This window comes from Mustela nivalis (genome assembly GCF_964662115.1).
Source record: "Mustela nivalis genome assembly, chromosome: 11".
In the NCBI taxonomy this organism is placed as follows: Eukaryota; Metazoa; Chordata; class Mammalia; order Carnivora; family Mustelidae; genus Mustela; species Mustela nivalis.
Window position 1 is genome coordinate 68415231 of NC_139030.1, and position 13948 is coordinate 68429178.

Genomic DNA, 13948 nt, shown 5'->3' on the forward strand with positions numbered 1-13948 from the left:
CATGTGCCAGTAGAAAGAACTCAAATTTTAGGATCTGCACTGATGGCTTATGGGTGGTGGTTTTCTTATTATATGTTTTTTGTAAAATTTTTATTTGCGGGGCACCCCGGTGGCTCACTTGGTTGGACCTTCTCCTCAGGTCATGATTTCAGGGTCCTGGGATCAGCCCCATATTGGGCTTCCTGCTCAGTAGGTGGGGGGTGGGCTGCTTCTCCCTCTGCCACGCCCCCTGCGTGTGTTTTCTCACACTCTCTCTGACAAATAAATAAAATCTTCAAAAAAATTTTTTATTTGCAGTTATTTAAAAAATATGAATGTTTTAGAGGCCGGAATATCAGTGACCCTGATTCCAGCTGGCCTCCTTGGTCCTGTGGCCCATTTCCTGCTCCAGCTGTGGTGGGAGGCTCTGCCTCCCTCAAAGGCCGGGATTTGTCCCCTCAGGGTGCCCCCTCACCCTCTCCTGCCTGCTCTGTGCCATGGGAATCATGACCTTCTTTGGGCCCCCAGAGTGGCGCTTTCTCTGTGGCTCTCCGGCTCCCCCCACTCCGTCTGCCCCCACCATGCTGTGGGCACTGGGCCTGTGCGCTGACTCCTGAGAAGGCTGTTGCCCCAGATGCCTGGCGGTGCCCCCGTGAGAGCTATGGCGTGCTGGTGCCGCCCCCCATTGCCGAGAGCTCTTGATGATGCCGATCTGGGCCATACTTCACAGAGGATTCCCCATGCCGCTGTGGGGTGGAGTTGCTCCATTTGACGGGACTGAGGCCAGAGAGCCCGTCCAGGATCACACAGCTGCAGGGGGTGGAGCTAGGGTTGGTCCAGGGCTGATGACCCCCAGACGGATACTGGGGCTGCCAGGCTCTTCCAGGCTGGAGGCCTCCACACACCTCGGCCAAGGAAGAAGCTGGGAGCCTTTCCCCTCAGCATCCAGGGAGGGCATGAACAGCCATCCAGCCCTGGTTCCCGTGCGCTCTGCCTGGCCCCTGCCCCAGGATCTTACCTCCAGGAGGGTGGGGTGGGTGGTGCGTGTGAGGACAGGAGGAGGCCCAGCCAGGCTCCAGCACCCCAGGCACTGGGCCTCACCTTGCTTGGTGTCCCCAGCCTGTCTCTGTCCTCCAGCAACAGGACGCTGGGCCTGCAGCCTCACTGGCCACATGAGTGTGGGGCCTCTGGGCATCACCTGGCCTCTTGCTGACTGTCCTGTGGCCTTGGTCCAGAAGCAAAGCCTTGTGGAGTCCCCATCTCCTCATGTGTCAGCTGGTGCTCCAGGGAGATGCTGGGGAAACAGAGCCTGGTTCCTGGTTCCACGGGAATTTTCAGTGTCCTACTATTGGGAGGCTTAAGAAAACACCAATTTACTTCCATTAGGAAAATCTTTTTTTCCCCAAGTATATGACTTTATGTTGAATAAATAGAAATAACATCTCTTACATGGATTGAACTATTCATTAAAATATGCAGATCTTGGAGGTCTCACAGGTGCTTTGAACATCCCTCCTGTGCATGTGGGGAGAGCATGGACTTAGCCACAGAGAATTCCAGTCGGGTTATGGGGAGCTTTCATTTTATTTATTTTTTAATATTTTAAAAACATTTTATTTATTTATTTGACAGAGACACAGTGAGAGAGGGAATACAAGCAGGGGGAGTGAGAGAGGGAGAAGCAGGCTCCATGCGGAGCAGGGAGCCTGATGTGGGGCTCATCCCATGACCCGGGGATCACAACCTAAGCAGAAGGCGGATGCCTAACGACTGAACCCCCAGGTGCCTCAAGGGAAGCCTCCCTTTTAATACCGGGGAGCCACCCTGACCCATCTGGTGTCTGCAATGCACCTCCCTCTCACCCATGAGCATCTTTGTAGCTCTTCTGGGCTGGGAGCTATGGTCCAGAGAGACGACCCAGAGAGACAGCTGTGGGTGCCACAGGCAGGCAGAGAGGAAAGCGCCCCCACACACCTGCATCTCCAGCCTCTTGTCCCTTCCTCACACCCCCATCCCTTGGGTCCTTCTGCTGGGGGTGGGGGCTTGGGGGTCCATCTGCTACCTGAGGGCCGCCCCTTCCCTCTCATGGCCCCATTCTTGCCCATTCTGCAGAACACTCTCCAGCAGTCAGTGTGCGGCCGCCTGCTCCCCTCCCCCACCTGTGATCCACCCTGATGGGTGAGTATCACATGCAGATACCAGTGCTAAAACCTTCTTTGCCCACAGTGGCCATTGTTAATTGTCCCCCAGCTCCTCCCCTCTGAGCCTGAGCTGAACTTCAGAATCCTTTTCAACCCAATCCCCAATAATCAGGCAGAGCAGCGAGCAGACCGAAGCCTGTTGCCAGTCTCCCTCCAGCCACTGCTTTTGTACCCTTTATGCCCCGTGGTAACTCCATCCCTGTGTTCACGCAGAAAGCAAAGCCCGACCAGCAGCCTGCTTTAAGCCTGAGGTCAACCCGGCAACAGACAGCTGGTGATGGCCCATCTGGGCCACGGCTACAAAGCCCGAACTCCCTTGGCTGTGCCCACGCCCCGGAGGGCAGCCAGCACCTGTGGCTGCAGACCCCACTGCCCAGCCATGGCCCCACATCCTCTATGAGAGAAGCCGCTGGGACCAGTGTGAATGGGGCAATGAGTGAAAATGCCAACAGGCCACTCCACAGAGGATCAAGATGGCTGCCTCGGTCTCCCAGCAAGTCGGGCTGAGTTCCCACAAGAATTTTCCCAGAGTTTATAGGCTGGAAAAGTGGGAGGCTCTGTAACAGCCTGAACTCTCACAGGCTGGGGCTTCTCGTGGCCCGTGAGTCACGGGGACTGGCTTCTGAGTCATTTCCAGCCACCTGCCTCTGGGTCGGGCCTGCTGTTCCTGGATATAGAAGGTCCCGTGGCCTCTGGATGTGGGGAAGTGGTGGCTGGGCCTCGCAGGACATTATGTTTTTGGCTCCAGTTGGTGGAAATACTTTCCATGTGTTTCCCCGTGTTTATAGAGCCAAGGGCACGGAATGCAGCCTATGGCCACGGAGGCCGGCCTGCCCGGGCCTGGCTCCCAGGGTTGGCCCAGACCAGTGTGTCCGAGCAGAAGCAGGGCCAGACAGGTGCGGGCTATGGGTGGCTCCCTGCGGCGGAGGACTGTCCTGGAGCACAGTGTCCTGTGGGCCAGGAGGAGCGCTATGCTGGGGGAGTGGCAGAGCGTTGGTGACACAGGCCCCTGGGGCGGGAGTGGTGGGCTCGGGGCTGGGGCTGCCTGCACCACACTCTGTGAATAGCACGAGGCCCCGGTTTTCCTGGAGGGAGCTTCGAGGGGCCTGACTGCCCATCACGGCTGTGGTGGGCAGGCTGCCTGGGGCCATTCTGCAGCCGGGCTCACTTTCTTGCCCAGGTGGCCTGGCTGAGGCGGGCTTGTTGACGCCGAGGCACCTCCTGGTCCAGCTGCTTCTTCAGACTGGCCACCTGGGGGCGGGACAGGAGCTCAGGTGCGGGGGCAGGCCCTGCTGGCAGGGCCCCCGAGCACGGGGTTTTGTGGAGCTCTGTGGCTCCTGAGGAGAGGAGCCATGTGTGGGAGAGAAACACTGGATGGTGGACAGGCTCACCAGCTGCTAGACAGGGACAACGCCCAAGTGTGCGGGTCCTCAGGACAGAGGCAGTTGTGTGCAGTGGACAAAACCTCTTCCCTTCAGGCCATGAAAGTACTCAGAATGATAAGGAAATTCATGTTCCTTGGCTTCTTGGTTTGGGACATGGGCTCGTGGGTTCAGGACACTAATTTGGGGGTGACACTGGGTGTCACTTTACTTTTCTGGGTCTCAGTTCCCTCAGGTGTCAAATAAGGGTTTTGACCCCATGGCTCTGAGGTCTCTGATGGCTCAGGGCCTGAGGGTCAGCTCCAGCAGGTGCGTGTGGGGGGTTGGGGAGACAGAGTAGGTCCATGCCCAAGGCCACATACACCACTGTTCTTGCCTCCTGACTCTGACCTCTGATCCAGGAACTGTCATCACTACTCGCCTTAAGGGCACAGAGAAGGTGGCGACCCGTCCCGGGATCCTCGCTCTGGCCCTCGGTGAGCCGTGGGAGTGACGGGATGGAAGGGCGAGAGTCCCAGGGTTGGTTGGATCCCCCAGTGGCGGTTTGGGATCCTGCTGCTGGAGGGCCTTCGGCTGGGGATGCTGGCCCATCTGCACCCCTTCCTCCACCTGGACACGGAGGTCTGGGCCCATGTACTCCTCCAGGCCTGTCACTGGCTATGGGTGGGTAGGGTCCCAGCACCACAGGGCCTATGTAGCCTGCAGCCAGACCCCAGGATGTGGCTCGGCCTCTGGGGCCAGGTCTTGCTTCTGCTGGGCTGCCAGCTCCCAGAGCCGTGGGTCTTAGGCCGGTTCCCGCTCCACTCTCTGGACCTGCTGCCTTCCTATCAGCGTATTGCACGGAGTCTCCCCAGGCCGGTGTCCTGCCTTCCCCTTGGGGCTGCTAGCCCTTCCTCCAGCCCCCAGATGGCTGCACTACCGTCTGCAGGGCACAGGCCCCAACCTGGCACTGGCAAGCAAGTCTAGAGGTGAGCACATGTTCACACTCCGGGGTTTTAATGGCATCCTAGTTTTTGCCTGGCTGGACCGGTGGGTCCTGCTGGTGTCACAGGCCGACTCTCTCCCCTTGCTCCTCTTGCCCAGTCATTGTGCAGAGGGAGGGGGTCTGCCCAGCAGGGGCAGATGCCCCCAGCATGCAGAGGGGCAGCCCCAGGACTTGCCCACAGGTCTGCCCTGACCCTGTGTTTCACGTGCTCTTCTGGTCTATGCCTTGCTCAGGAGGTCCCCTGACCATGCTCCCAATCCCATGGGGCCTCGGAGAGAAGACCAGGAGGGGTCCCTCGAGCCCCCGCTGCTGGTTCCTCCTCTGCCTATGACTTGAGCTGTGACCCTGGTAGACCCCATTGTCGTCTGGGGCTATGTCTTCTCATCTCTGTGGTATAGGAACGGTCCAGCCTGTTCTTCCCATCTGCATAGGCAAGTTTGTGGGGGTGGTGGTGGTGTGCAGCACTCTTCTGAGACCCAGACACTCCTGGACTCCCCATCCTCTCCCCCGTCCCCAGGCTGGAGTGCAGGAAGATACTCTGGCCCGCTAACCTGTAGCTGCTGGTTCGGCCTCAGGGCCCTGTCCTTGTCCTGCCTCGGTCGTTCCTTCTTGGCTCCAGGCCGGGCTGTGTCCCCTTCCTTCCTCAGCGTGTTCTGCTCCATCTGCAAGAGCCCAGACAGCAGAGCTTGCGGTGGCCTCCTGGCAGGTGTGTGGGGTCAGGCCAGCCTTCACTGTGGGGATAACATACAGGGCTCTGGAAAGGGCTCTGTGTCTCCTGAGAGCAGGCTGGGGAGGGGGAAGGTCCTGCACCGGGGAGAGGGCTGAAGAAGGAGAACAGGGTGGCCTCCTGCGCCTGGCAAGGTGCAGCCACCACCCCCCCCCCCCGGCATCCCCTGCCCCACGGAGCCTCAGTCCCCTGCACTCAGGTTCCCCCAGCCAGCTCCCAGGCCCTGGACACTCACTGATCCTGTCCCAGCAAGCCTGTGTGCCCACCATCTGTCTTCCCTGGAGGTGCAGTTTGCCCACGCAGAGCCCCCTCTTGGTGACCCTCCCCCTACGCCAGGCCCAGGGCCCCAGGGTTAAATATCATATGGAGGAGGAGGCAGACACTTCCAATGGGAAGGCTCGTAGGGGCTCCTTTTGTCTGTGGCAGGTGATCCTCGTGGAGGAAGAACTGCCGCCCCAGGTCATGCCTTGTGGGTGTCTGACATGGACGGTCTCGTCCCCGGAAGTCCCTGGGTGGGCAAAAGGCCAGTCCGCAGCTGGGGTAGGATCAGAACCCAGTGCCTGCTCTATGAACCAGGCCCCCTCCACTACCCTGCTACGGCCGCCCTGTGGGTCCCTGTGCGGGGTGGGGGTGGGGTGTCTCCGAGGGCCTCCAGGCTGGCCCTCCCTTCTGTGTCCTCCTGACCCACACTTCTGCCCTGGGGGCTGGTCCCGCAGAGCATGGGAGACCTGGTGGCCTGGCCCACTGGGAAAGTTTGTGGTCAGTGATAGGAGGGTAGCGTCACAAAAATAAGGACTCCTTTCTTCTTCAGCTGTCAGAAAAACAAAGAGTCCACTTCCACTGAAAAGGGAAGTCCTGTTTCTTTAAAAATCCAGCTACGCTCCTGGAATCATATGTTAAAAAGAGAAAAGTGAAATCCAAAATAAATAAACGGCCACATCCGGGTTTCCCCTCCTGAGACACCAATAAAGGGTTTATGGGTTTGGGGGCCCCTCACAGCTGACCTCCTGGAACTCATTAGCTGTTCCTCCCCTCCCCGACCTGGGCTGCAGGGGCCCCCCAGCTGGCTCTGGTGCCCTGGGCAATACCACTGTGGCCAGGCCACTGCTCCCAGCAAAGGCCATGGAGGCTCCTTTAGCCCAGCGGCTCAGCGGCTGGCCCGCCCTCCAGGACAAGCAGGATTCCTGGGACTACAGGGGCTGGCCAACCTTCATTCCTGGGAGGGCAGGTGGCTCTGCAGGGACAGGCTGGCCAGCGGCTTCCAGTGACTGTCCTGACCTGTAGGCCCGCATCCTGCCCCTGATCCCGTTCCCAGGGCCTCTGGCCCCACTGCCACCCCACTGAGCTGACCACATGTCCCGCTTGTCCCTAAGTCCATGTCAGCTGGACAGCGTGTATCCGGTGGCCAGGGCCTACCCCAGGAGAGATGTTCGTGTGTGCCTGGGAACACATGGAGGGGCCGACACTCTCCTGGCGGTTCTGGGCCCACAGTGCCCTTGCCCGGTGGGGCGTGTTGCTCAGTGCTTGTCTGAGAGCTGCCGGAGACCAGGGCTGGAGACTGCACTGGGCCTGGGCTGGCTGTTGAAGGCAGCTGTCATTCTCACAGGGACTTGGCTGCTCCTTACTCGAGAAGCAGCCCTGTCTCCTGACCCTGCTGTGGCTGGTGGCCTGTCTTTCACTCCTCAGTGGTGTCCACGCCTTTTGCTGTATCCTCTGTCCTCCAAAGTCTGTGAGCTTGGGAACCCCAGCACCTGTCATTCATTCCATGGGCTAGCACTCGGTGTGGTGAGGCCACGCCATTCCCTGGCCCAGATGAGAGTGCCTCGCATAAAGCTGGTCTATGCAGGCCTTGGTGAGCAAAGGAAGCAGTGGCCAGCTCCGGGATCTCCCAGTTTCCAGGAGGCCTCTGAGAGATGGTGGCCAGACGCTGCTGCCCGGAGCAGCCATGAGCAAGGAACGCCCTCCCTTCTGGGTCTGGTTCTCTCTACGCAGGCGAGCCCACATTGGCACAGCTCCCCCACACCTTTGCCGGGGCCAGTGCCACGGAACACTGCAGCGCCGCTCCCTGTTCTCCTCCTTTGTGCCCGCTCGTAGGGACTGGCAATGAGGGTCTCTGTCCAGATCCGGCCCAGACATGGTCCTTGAGGCCCCTGGTCATGGTCTGGGTGGTGTCCAGGGCAGCAGGACACGTGCATATCCTCATCTCAGCGAAGCCTTGGGAATGCCACCCTACTCTGGGGACCGCGGCCGAGGCCCTCAGCCACTCCTGACGCTGGGACTACTGCTTTCCCACTTTGTGGATGGGGTCACTGAGCGCCTCAGGCCCCAGGTCGTCAGTCCAGTAAAGGCTGTCCCCAACCTCCCCTATTTCCTCCATATTCCCCACTCTAGTCCCTGTCCTGCCTGTCTCTGGAGCAGGCTTTGAGGACATCAGAATCCCAGGGCCCACAACATGGCTGGTGCCCTCTGTGGCAGGCAGCAGAGGGGGCAGATCTCACACTCACATCCCTGTTCCTGTTTCTGGGGGGCTGAGGCAGCCCTTCCAGGACAAGGGAGCTGCCCCTTGGACGACAGAAAGCCATTTCCTTTCTCTCAGCACCAGGAAAGTGCTCTGGCAAACTCCACCTCCAATTTCAACCTGAATGGCTTCTCTTTGGCCTGTTTTGTACATGGAGACCAGATCCATTCACAGCTGGGGACAGTGTGACTGTCAGAATCCCTGGCCAGTGGGCCCCTGGGATGGGCCCTGCCCCTCAGCCTCGCTGCTGTTCCCTTTCTTGCTGCAGGACTGGGGGCCTCTGGTCGCCCTGTCCTACCTTGCCCCGTGTGGAGACTGCTGGGGTGGCAAGAATGGCGTCCCCCTTCACCACGGGTGCGTACCCCACCGGTTGCCCTGGTGCAGTCGGTGGGGTCCTGACCGGGGGCCATTTCCAACACGGACAGCAGAACCCTGGGCTCCAGGGGTCGGCACTGAGCCAGGCCACAAGGCTCCCCGCAGGGCTCTGGCTCAGATACTGGGACAAACCGGGGCCATTTGCTATGACCTGTGGTGCCTCCGCAAGGAAAGCAGAAGTAGCCAGGGTATCACCAACAGGGAGGGAAGTGTTGTGGGTTACCCTCCAGTGCCAGTGCAGCGCCTCCCGCAGCCTGTGGCGGCCGGGACCCTCCCCAACCGGACGCCCCTTTCCCCGCCCCCCTGGAGCTGCGGGCCCGCCCACCAGCCCCGCGCCCGCGCAGCTCCGCGAGCTCCCCCTGCAGGCGGGCCGGCTCTTGCGCGGCGTCTGCTCTCGCGGGGCGCGCCTCCCTGTGCGCTGCGCCATGCAACCCGCTCTCTCGCCTCAGGCTGCGGCTGCTGAGAGCCTAGGCCTGGCATCCAGGCTCCACTGATGTCTCCCCCTGAGCTGCGCGTCCACAATCATCCCTCTGTCGTAGGGGCGCTTACTGTGGGCAGGCCTCGGGCCTGTGACCCCTCCCGCCTCAGCTTCCGTGTGCTCTGGAGGTTGATGGTTGTCTGGGCGGCTCTGGGTATGAACACCTGCCTCAGGCATCTCCCAGAGCCTCCCTTCAGGCCCCCCAGGCGGGTGATTGCCTAAAGGGAATGCCCTGCCCTCTGGGGTCACTCACCTGTGGCAAGGGCTCCCTCGTGCCCCCTGCCTCCGGGCATCTGTGCTCCAGGCAGGTGACCTGCTCTTCCAGCAGCTTCCCTCTCTGGGCCAGGCCCTGGCCGTGACTTTTGCTTTCATCCAGGGCCCTGTGCAGAACGTCCAGTTGCTCCTAGGGAGAGAAAGGCATAGGGTCTCCTGGAAACATGGATCCCTGGGAAGGAGAAGCCCAGGGCGTCTGCTTAGGCCACAGGTCACTGGGAAGAGGCAAGAACAGGTCAAATACAACGTGCACCCATCAGGTAGTTTAGGACAGAACTGCGGTGGGGAGGGGGCCGGGGTGCAGGACTTGCTGCGAGGCTCCACTTGGCAGGTCCTTTGCTGCCGCCAGAGTGGCCTCAGAGGACACACCTGGCATCCCCCGCCCCCTGCTTCCAGCCCTTGGAATGAACGTGACAGTCCCCCTGAGCTCATGGAGACTGTGGTGCTCAGCCCCCCTACCCTACTTTCCCCACTTTCTGCCTCTACCAGCTCGTGTTCCCCTCCCCTCGCCCTTCCAACCCTGCCCAGGAATGCTGGCCCAGGACACCTACCCCTGCCCCACAGACACCAATAGCCAGGCCCCTGGGATGGCCACAGCCCCTTCTCCTCCATCCACAGCATTTGTCCCAAATGCTGGCATGACTGTGGCCCTGCTCCTGGAAGAGGTGGTTTCAGAGGAAGGAGGGGAGCGACCCCCTGGCAGACCTCATGGGTTACCCTCTTGGGCGACCCCATGGGCAGAGTTGGATGTACTTCCTTTGGTCTCATGCTGTAGTACTTTAGAAAATGGACAGTGGGGAGGCCAGTGCTTATGCCTAAAATGGCAGGGTTTCACCCTTCCCTGCGAATTTGGAAACTACCATTTTCTGTCTGTGCACATTTCTAGGAGAAAAGCAGAGTTTTCCTTCAAATATGGCTTAAATATTTCATGGTATTTTAAAGAGGCCCAAACCACTTATGTGAAGCATTGTGCTTCTCTTGTAATGACTCAGCTGTTATGGAATCCAAATTAGCCGTTATAATTGAACGGCGAAACCCTTCATGCACATTGCCCGATGCGCCACGAGTTCTCCTTCCTCCCATGGCTTGGGTTCTGAGTCCTGGTGCTGCTCGAGATGTGGTTTAGGCCAGTGCGCCTGCACACCCAGGTTCAGTCTGAGGGTTCAAGTAGCCACAGGAAAGTGGGAGCTGCAGCCCCACGCAGGTCCTGCCCTCTGGGGGCCCTCGGGCCAGTCCCAGGAGAGCCCGGTGCCAGGCAGCGCTCAGATGTAAGGGGAGCTTGGTTCCCCCGACTCTAGGCTCCGCCCCATTTGCCTGCGGGTTTGTCCATCCTGGTGTAAACCCCTTCTGCTTTGACCATTCCAGCCTTATCACCTGCTTTACTGTTGTTTTTCAAAATTTCCATTAAAAATATCAAATGCCTATCCTTCTCCGTATACTTTGCAATCATGGTGCCCTGTTTCCCTCCAAACATACCATTAAAAAAAAAAAAAAAGACAAAACCAAACCAACAGAGCAAAGAACCAACAAACAACCTACAAATCAGGAACATACACACAGATCCAGCCAGAAGCTGATCAAAAGACCCTACTGCCTCAGAGCCTCACGCTCTCCCCAGTAAGATCTGTTGCAGCAGCAGGAAGAGGCACACACGTCATCATTCTTTTAAATAACCCTTGCATTAAGAAGTAAAAATGAAAACTCCTAGAAAACCGGTAAAAAGAAAAAGCATTCACGCCAGAATTCGGTGGCATGCCCACCATGCTACAGGTGGGGAAAATGGGATAACCTGGAATGCTCTGCCGAGAGACAAAGCCCACACATAAACCTGTCACCTACTCGTTTTAGGAAAGGAGAGAGATCACAACACTATTAATAGAAGCCACAATGAACAACTGTAAGTAAAAATGAGAGGAGAGATAAAGCTGATTCTTTGAAAAGACCAATAAAACAGACAAATGGCTGGTGAGTAGAATTAAGAGAAACAAACAGGAATCTCCAATGGCGTGAAACAGATGTGGCCACAGATACAAATACTGCAGAACCTCGGGTGTCCAACAGTTCCAGCTCCAGGTAGGACTCGATACGAATAAAATGTGGAATAGACAACACACGTGGGGCCTCGACGGTGCAGTTGAAAATAGGAGCAAGAGGCCCGAAGATGGTAAAGGTCGGAGCAGGCAGGGGACGAAGTGACTGCAGGCAAGGGAACGGGAGGAGCAGGCCCATCCCATGCACCCTTTCAGGGAAGCTGAGTTGGGCTGGGCAGTGACATAGGTGACAGAAAAAGGTGGAAGGCCCACCAGTTCATTGTATGAAGAGAAAATCATTGGAACACCCAAACTTGAAGAAATTGGACAGCCTGCAGGGCTCAGGGCATCACATCCGGCCAGGGGGTCCCTGCCCACCTGTGTGGCCCGCCCTGCCCCATCTGTCAGCCCAGGAGCTGCTGGAACTGGACGGATGCTCAGCTGGGCCCCGGGACCAGGGTTCTGGAGAAGAGGGGCTACGTGAGCCGACCACAGGGTGGCTCTGGACAGTTTGAGTGGCACTAGTGCCACGAGGACCCCGAGAGCCCCTCTCTCCTGGGAAGCTGTGACCCGCCTCTGATGGGGGTGGGACTCCACTGGTCGCCTCTCCCAGGGGCGTCCGTGCCCCCTGCCACACTTGCTTGGAGGCCACCAGCTGCCTGCAGGAACCCCGCATGGGGTGTGGGGCATGTGTCCTGATGCTCTGGGCCCGGCTCTGCATGGTTGATCTGTTGAATTCCCAGGGTAGCCCTGGAAACGGGGAGGGGTTTGCTCTCAAACAAGAATCTTACTGTTTGCATAGCACAGCCTACCATTTAATTAGAAAAATATGTTTTTAATCAACTTTCTCTTAACAAACACATTGGCTCATGTGAAACAGGGGAGAACCCAGTCCATGAAAGTGAAAGTAGTCATGTTGGATGCAGACCTTGCTCTAGCCCACGCTGGCAGCCGGGCCACCTGAGGGTGGCGGGGGTGGGGAGTATGGCCACGGGCCGGAGCCCTGCTTGGATCTGCTGTTTGTCAAAAGGGCCTGGGGCCTCTGGGCCTCCAGTGGGTCTGAATTCCCCTCCCACTTGCCCACCTCAACTGCCTGCAGGTTACAAAAGTTGGAAAAAGCTTCCTCAGGGTTGGAGAGCAGAGACTTTGGGGGTTCCCACGACGTGGAGGCAGATGGAATGAAGTGGCCTAAAAATAGGAGAATTACCAGAATTCTAGGTACAACTTGACACAATGCTGGTAGATTTTAGTACCTACACGTCACTGAAAAATGGAGTAAATCCTTAAGGAGAAAAAAATCCACAGAGAGATTTGTTCAGAGAAGATCTGAACAACATCCAAGCCATCTGCATCCATGTGAGGAAGCCTCACAAGGCAACCTTGCCAGAACCCCAGGGACGCTGACACAGAGAGAGCCCGGGCTGCAGGGGAGACCTCAAGGCCTCCAGTCCCCTGGCAGGCAAGTGCCGGGGGGGGGAGGAACCCAGGACACCCCCCACCACAGCCAGCTGTGCCCCTGAGAACAGGGCCTTCACCTCCCAGTCTCTGGAGTGGGAAAGTTCTGGAATCTCTCCGTGCTGCCTCCTTCTCAGTCCTGCCAGCTCCCCATGGACCCCACAGCCCCCGGGCTCCTCTTTCTGTCTTTTAGTGTCAGCCTGAAATATCTGGACAGGGACATGTAAAGTCCCAGGTGGGTCCTCCCCACTCCCGACTTGGAACAAGACCAGATCCCCTTCTTTGAAGCCACGCAGAAGGAAAACATCTCGACAGTAGCAACCAACTGTGGCTCAAGAGACAAGTCAGTCTGAGGGAGTGAATCTGAGGGTCTTGAATGAAAAGAGAACGGAGTTAATGCAAGAAATGGGAACAGGTATCTGAAGATGTGTACCGAAGACCTCAAGAAGGGGATGCCATGCTGGGAGCCGGAGTGGGAACAATCGAGATGAAAAACACAAGGACCGACCCAGCGTGGTGAGGACAGGGATTGGATAAGACACGGCAGTCAGATCGGCTAACCTGGGTGAAGACTGTGAGTTCTCCGGGACATGGGTGGGGGGTCAGGGACAAGAAGGTGACAGCAGCAAAAGGGCAAGGCCCAGAGAGCAGGGCTGAGCTGCAGGGAATTTGGGGACAAAAGAATGGGGAGGAGGAGAAGAGATGTTTTTTAAGTGGAAATCACATGCCTCAGCTAAAGACAGATTTGATTTTGCAGAGAGCTCCACAGGCCCAGGCTCAGACAACATAGGGAGCAAGTCAATGTTTTGGCACATTTTTGAATTTCAGAGATAAATGGGCCTTCTGGCTCCCACTCTGGAGGGAACAGTTCAAGCAGCCCCCAACACACTTACCTTCCTTGAACCCATCTGAGAATGAGGTCACAGTGCAAACACTGGATGAAATCCAAGTAGACTCAGGCCCTCCCAGAGAGCTGGGCTGCGAGCGAGCTCACCCATGTCCCCTGCACAGGCGACAAGCCCGTGGACGTGGGGCACTGACTGCCAGTGCCTAGTGTCATGGGCAGAGCGACCTACCGCCTGGACCTGTGGCCACCAGATCACCTGTGAGCGACATGAGTTAGGTCATGTCGCAGATGTGATCATCCAGGTGGGCCTGCAGGCTGGTGGCAGGGGGCTGCAGTGGGGTTCGGGTTTGAGGGTCCTGTGGCCAATGCCATGTTTTGAGAGCCCCTAAGAAGGCCCAGGCCTGGGGCCAGAGTTGCCTCCCGAAGCCACTCTGTCCTCAGATGGGGAGAAGGCTGCCAAGAGCCTGTGGGGGCTTCTGCCAAGAGCCTCAAGTGAGGGCACAGCCCGGCCCATCCCGGGGTGTGGAGTCCTGCCGGCAGGGCCTTCTGGCCTGCAGGACTGGGAGCCATAGATGGGTGCGCCCTCCGTCTGTGGTAATGGTTGTGGAGCGGGCAAAAGGCATACATGGTTGGGCTGCTGTGAGTAGAAAGCCTTTGGTGTCTGTGGAGGGCAGGGGGTTCAGGCTCAGGGCCAGGCC

The 13948-nt window shown here is 58.3% G+C and overlaps 1 protein-coding gene across 11 annotated transcripts in view; it reads right to left on the reverse strand.

The window, feature by feature from the left end:
- Positions 1-614: 614 nt before the first annotated feature.
- The window catches only part of CROCC2 (ciliary rootlet coiled-coil, rootletin family member 2), a 62292-nt gene continuing 48958 nt past the window's right edge, over positions 615-13948 (reverse strand). For 2 of the 11 annotated variants that reach the window (XM_082689731.1, XM_082689726.1), the window contains 4 exons: positions 8899-9048; positions 8717-8795; positions 5099-5278; positions 3444-4171 (listed from right to left, as the gene is read on the reverse strand). In XM_082689731.1, coding sequence (XP_082545857.1) covers positions 3801-4171; positions 5099-5278; positions 8717-8795; positions 8899-9048 — 780 coding nt within the window. In that variant the 3' untranslated portion in view covers positions 3444-3800. The other 9 variants (XM_082689734.1, XM_082689736.1, XM_082689733.1 and 6 more) reach the window with 9 other exon arrangements.